We start from the raw sequence: 6,230 nt of genomic DNA on the forward strand, positions 1-6,230 counted from the left end.
ACCCCTGGGTTCAATCTCCCCTACAAAAAAAAGAGGCTAAAATACATTAGCATCAAACAATACTCAGTATCAGTGAACATATGAGAAAACAGACATGATCATACATTGCAGAAATAAAATTGGGAGAACATTTTTTTCAAGACTGACTCCTATGACAATCATAAGCATCCACACTCTTAAACAGAAATGACAGTTTGAGGAATTTTAAACCCTGATGTTATTAACAAAATTCTATGTAAAAAAAAAATCCAGTCAACATTGTATTTATTAGTGAAAACTACAAAGAGCTCAAATTTCCATAAATATGGGATAGGATGGATGTGTATTATCTTTGTTTTGATGGGAAATATTTGGACTGATTTAAATTGTGAATAGTCTATTTCTTGGGGCAGAAATAAAACTGATCACTTCTATCTTACCTATATTTTCTAATTTTCCTGAGGGCTTTTGTAGGTACCTTTGGAGCTTGCTCAGCTTGGGCTTAGGACAGTGTTGAAGTGCTAGAGATTTTACCACCCCCAGGGTAATATCTACCAAGAAATGACTGTAAACATACACTCCAGCTTCCCATCACTAACTGGGATAATTCTGGTTTTCTCTTCTAGTTCATTTGTTCTATATTTATCCTGGTACAATATTGTTTGAACATTGTGTAGCTTCTCACAATGTCTGTGTTAACTTTCCCAAATATTGTTACAAATTGTTGGAAGACATCACTAGTGTTCTACCTTAAAGGCAAGGCTAAAGTTATAGTAATACAATTCAGCGGAGAACTACATTTGCCACATGCTCTCAAGATCTGAAAATCCACCTGCAAGACTGTGCATCATCTTATGGAAGGACCTACAGACAGGGATCCTTCACAAGGAGAACCATCAGTTTAGGTTTGTATATCAAAATCCTTAGAGGGGAGGTGGATTGCTGTCCAGAAGGTCCATGTTTGTAATATGATTCAGCAGCAGAAACAGGTTGTTATGTTTTTACAACTTGAATTCTATTTTTTCAACTGAAAATAATTGTATTGTCTAATTATAACATCAAGAAATGAATTCCCACTGAGCTGATCAGAAACACACCTGAAACAACCACCCAATTTAAACAAACAGAAAGGTAAAAATTTTTAAAAATGCGCTTCCTACCTATTTTCCAGACTTCCTAGCTTCTTTCTCCCTCCCCCTCCACCTCATCCCCGCCCAATTCCAATCTGGAATCAGACCAACAAGATTGTTAGGGTTAATTCGGGGCTTTAATTGTGGGCATAGAAGAGGAAAAAGATATTCTTTTAAAAGTCCAACAGAAATCACGGCAAGGAGAATGCACGCTACAAAATATTACGACACATCAATCTCGTGTATTTCTAAATAGGAAAAGTAAATAGAGGGATGGGTAGAAAAGCTTTGGTAGATAAGGCAGTAATGAGGAGAAAGGTCGCTCCGCCCACGCTCCCACCCCCACCCTTCTGCCGCACTGCAGGTGTGAATGGTAATTGGGAATCTGAGCTCACAGTGACGTGGCCCCTTCCAGACCCAGGGTGGATTAGTCTCTCCTCCCAGTTGCGGTCTTGGTAGTCTTCTGTGGCGGTGCTCTCTGAAGCGGGGGAACAGTTTTGCCCAGAGAAGGAGGAAAGTAGTAGAAGCTGACCCTGATTTGGTAGGTTGGTGGGCGCAGCCTGGAGTTGGGGTGGAAAAGGGCAGTGACCAGAGCAGATCCAGGACTGGATTCTGTCTCATTCTTGAGGCTCACCTATTCGGTGCTTGTCCGGGGGGAGGGGCTCAAGAGAGTCCCGGGGTTAAAAATGGGTACCAGTTGGGATCTTCTAGGAGGTGGGCTATCAGGCACTGTTTGAAGGTAGGGGAAAACCGGGAAGGGTACCGCGTGGAAAAGGGCCTGATTTCTGCAGGGCCATGGTCGGGGGAGCCGGTAACCAGAAGGTGGGCAGAGCGGACCCTGCCACCGTTCCAGACCATGGTTCCCAGGATCTTTTGTTCACCCTTCGTACATTTAGAACCGGAAATTGTGGGCTACGGGGGCCGGGGAGGGGAGTTGCTACAGAGAAGAGGGACAGGAATTAGGACTGTGAAAGAGGTCCCTTATTGCAGAGGCTGCGGTTGCAAGCAAGCTTCTGTCCCAAGGATAGAGGCGGGGAGCTAGAAACTGTTTCTGGTCCCTGCAGGTTCTCCTAAGCATATGCACTGCTTGGGCAAAGAATGAAATCGCTGAGACCGCAGCGGGTCCTGGTTTGCAGTGCCCACACACCTCTTTACCCATCGTCCATCTTGATGCATAAAATGGTGGGCATGGGAGCGGGGTGAACTGGAAAGTAGGCAGTGAGTCTTATGGGAGACTGGGGAATGAATGAAAAGATTGATTTTTTTTTTTTAAATAAACTACGTCTTCACCCAGCAAACTCTTCTGACTCTCCTGCTCCACAAGTTATTCATGTGTGTCCAGGAAATGGTGATTTAGTGACAGTGGGACGAGACAGTGGAGAAAGGAGGCCTAAAGGAGATTAAAATGGTTTGAAAAAAAAATTGTCTTTGGTATATAGTCCACTTCAGAAAGTTGATATAGCCTATTACAGGGCCGGAAAAGAAACCTTGACACAGGATGGAGGAGAAACAAAATGATTTGTTTAGGAAAGCCTTCAAATAAAAAATGGAGCTATTGTCTCCAGTAGGGATCCTTTGATCAAGTAGTTAATCCTGGACATTGTTTGCATTTCTTTCTGCAGGTCTTTAGGTCCCTTGGCACAGCAGATTTGAAGGCTGAGAGAGAGGCAGCTTCTGATCCCTACAGGTAGGAGGGTGCCTGGGGCTCTCTAGTGCAGGGGTAAAAGATCAACAGAATTGGGTGGACTTACAGCCCACCCTGCCTAAGTGCAAGAGAAATCTAACAGAATCTGAATAAAATGGCCAGTCTGACTTGTGAGGAAAGGAATAGAGGGGCAAGGTCTAAGGCTCCCATGGAGGGCTTATCAGCATCTGTGTTTGCAGAGGCCTAGTCTCTGAACCACTGCCCACATCTACCACCCATCCTAAGTGTTTGGATAGTAACCTGGAAAAGAATTTTCAGGGAAAATTTTGGGCTTTGGGAATGGGGAAACAGGGTGGGAATGGGGAAACACCCCCTAGAGAGTATGTGAAGTCTCAGCAAAATCTTTGCCAAAAGGACCTCTGAATTGTTATAAAGCATTCAATCCTTCTTGTTTGTTATCTCCTAGAAAGAAGAAACAAGAAAAACTTCAACATGGAAAATGTCCCCCAGGAAAACAAAGTTGAGGAGCAGGCTCCAGTAAAAAATGAGGAAGAAGCTCGCCCTTTAGAAGGTGGTGAAGGCCAGCAACCTGGAGGAAATATTGGAGGGGTTTGGGCTCCACCTGCTCAGGATTTTGGAGAGGATATGCCCAATAGGATTGCTAATAACATTGATATGATAGATGGAGATGCAGATGATATGGAAAGGTTCATGGAGGAGATGAGAGAGCTAAGGAGGAAAATTAGGGAGCTTCAGTTGAGGTACAGTCTGCGTATTCTTATAGGGGACCCCCCTCACCATGATCATCATGATGAGTTTTGCCTTATGCCTTGAATCTCCAGGTTAATAATCAAAACCCCCTGCTTTCCAAACTTGTATTTTCTTGTTGTACCCTTTATTGTGAACCTTTTGGTGTTCTGCTATATTCTGATTGGAGATTTCATTTTGACCTAGTCTGTAAGCTCAGTCAGCAGGGGAGTGTCATGAACTTGCATGGGAAAAGATTTATTACATCTTGTAAAGTTAATAAAGCAATTTAAAAAGCAGCCAAAGATATACTATCTCATTTAACAGCATGCATATTTACACACATTATAATTTATAATATAGATGAAATCTATATGTGATTATGGTATAATTGGTATAATTATTGAGCTCATTTTTAAAAAATATTTTTATTAGTTATTGATGATTTTTTATTTTACTTATTTATAGGTATGTGGTGCTAAGAGTCACACCCACTGCTAGGCAAGTGCTCTACCACTGAGCCACAATCCCAGCCCTAATTATTGAGCACTTTTAATTTTCTTTTTTTTCCTTAATTATCTGGTTTTTTTCTTTTCCAAAATGAATACATATGTTTTATAGGTTGAGAAAAAAATTTAAGAAGGAAGGAATTAGCCAGTTTATAAAGGAAATGAAGGTGCTGGGCATGGTGGCACAGACGTGTAATCCTAGCGGCTCTGAAGATTGAGGCAGGAGAATTTTGAGTTCAAAGCCAGCCTCAGCAATTGAGCGAGGCACTAAGCAAGTCAGTGAGACTCTGTCTCTAAACAAAATACAAAAAAGGGATGGGGATGTGGCTCAGTGGCTAAGTACCAAAAATAATAATAATAATAACAACAGCAACAACAATAATAAAGGAAATGAAGGCAATCAACAAATACTTGAAACTAAATACAATTTAATGACATAAATTTCATCACCTCTGGATCTCTTGTTAATTAGCATATACCTGGTGATTATTACAAGTATATTTCTTTAAAGTGAGCCTATCGTCTATCAAATGAAGATAATATATGTCTTACAGTGTTACTGTGGGATAAAGTTAAGTAATGGCTGAATTCTGGCTAGTTCTATCCATACATACAAGACCCCAACACTCTAGATGCTCTTCATTTTGGGGGAAAAAGTGTGCCTACCACAAATCCATTTGACTACAAAGGGAATAACACTCTTCTATTCCTCTGCTGCTCTCCTTTCTCTGGGTAGTTCTATAACTATTGGGCACTCCTTCTCCATCTGGGTTTTGCTCCCTCCACTGGTCCCCACCATTGCTGATGTGCTAGATTCCTAAACGAGACTAAGATCCACATATTTCTGTGTAATCTTCAGTAGTCTGAATTCCCACTTGGCCCTTTAAGAAATGTGCTTTAGGGTTATACTTATACCACACAGATATTCTACCAGTGCTACTTAGGGATGCAAACAATGCTTTGGGGTTTTCTCACTGTTCCTCACTCCTGTCCCCTTGACAAATCTGAATGACACAGTGTGCTCAGAATTTGACTATCCCTTTCATCCTTTGATGAATATGTCCCAGGCTCCTTGACACTGCCACAGGAGAGAGAAACCTGTAGACAGGAATTGCAGAGGTGGCTCTATGTCCCCAAGAATATTTGGGTACACCACTCACATCCTAGGAATCCCTAGTAGACTCCATTCACACTAAGCTGCATGGATCCTGAGGTGTTTTCCTCCTGCTTTGCTTTGAGATTTGCTGTGCCAAGTAAGTTTGTAATCACAGTTCAATAGAAAACAGTGGTTAGGACTGACAACTGGTAGGTGGATCCTTGTTTTAGAATATTTTCCACAGTCATCACTGTTCATAAGACTGTCCTTTTCACAGTAAGTGTTTTGTCTCTTATGTATCCTGATATGCTTTGTGTTTAGCACCGTGCCTGGCAAGTTGGAGGACACAACAGTTAATTATAGCTGAATCAAGAATTCTGCAAACTGGACCTCAGTTTACATCTGATCATTTATGGGCAAGTCATTTCCCTAGACTGTACTTTGCCATTTAAAAAGGAACACAACAAAGACAGCATTATGTGGCATGCAAATGGATATCACACTGATAAGTCCAAAAATTGTAGTTACAACACAGCAAACATATGGAGGCAAATTTTTCACTTCTCTTGGACAGCTGTACTAGGCAGGTGATAGTTTTACTGATGGACACAATTGTGTTTGTGAATGTGTAAATATGCACGCTTTAAATGCTTTCTTACATTGGTATATCAGAATTAAAATCACAGCAGTACTTCAAAGAGCTTTTCTGGAAGTAAAATTCGCTCCAGATATTTGCTTTAGCAGCTTTCCATGGTTCATGGGTAGGACAAGCTTATGCAAAGGAACTACAATTGTCTATGACTGCTTTTGGGGGACAGTGAATTTTCCTCTAATGTTTTCTGAGAGTAGAAATTTTGACAGACACTGCCAGATAAACAGTACAAGCTGAAGCACCTCAGCTGTTCTTTATACTTCCCGTTTCTCAAAACTTTAAACTGTGTATAAATTACCTGGAAGATTCCTCAAAGTAGATTGTTGGGACTTACACCCCACCCCTGAGTTTCTGATTCCAGGGGTCTAAAGTTGGATTTGGTTGCAAGGTGATGTTCACCCTGCTGTCTTGGGGGTTCAGACTTGGAGCACAGTGATCTGTGATTTTCGTCCATCCCCATACAGTCTAGACG

General features: G+C 41.5%; 1 protein-coding gene across 1 annotated transcript; it reads left to right on the top strand.

Moving 5' to 3' along the window:
• Nucleotides 1–1,488: 1,488 nt before the first annotated feature.
• Nucleotides 1,489–3,800, top strand: Bex5 (brain expressed X-linked 5). Its single transcript, XM_048797274.1, has 3 exons — nucleotides 1,489–1,650; nucleotides 2,732–2,796; nucleotides 3,221–3,800. The coding sequence occupies exon 3, from the start codon at nucleotides 3,247–3,249 to the stop codon at nucleotides 3,586–3,588; it is 342 nt and encodes a 113-aa protein (XP_048653231.1). The 5' UTR covers nucleotides 1,489–1,650; nucleotides 2,732–2,796; nucleotides 3,221–3,246; the 3' UTR covers nucleotides 3,589–3,800.
• The last annotated feature ends 2,430 nt before the right edge of the window (nucleotides 3,801–6,230 follow it).

This window comes from Marmota marmota, unplaced genomic scaffold, assembly GCF_001458135.2.
Source record: "Marmota marmota marmota unplaced genomic scaffold, marMar, whole genome shotgun sequence".
In the NCBI taxonomy this organism is placed as follows: Eukaryota; Metazoa; Chordata; class Mammalia; order Rodentia; family Sciuridae; genus Marmota; species Marmota marmota.

Coding starts and splice junctions, on each gene's coding strand:
- Bex5 (XM_048797274.1), top strand. CDS start 3,247: ATGGAAAATGTCCCCCAGGAAAACAAAGTTGAGGAGCAGGCTCCAGTA.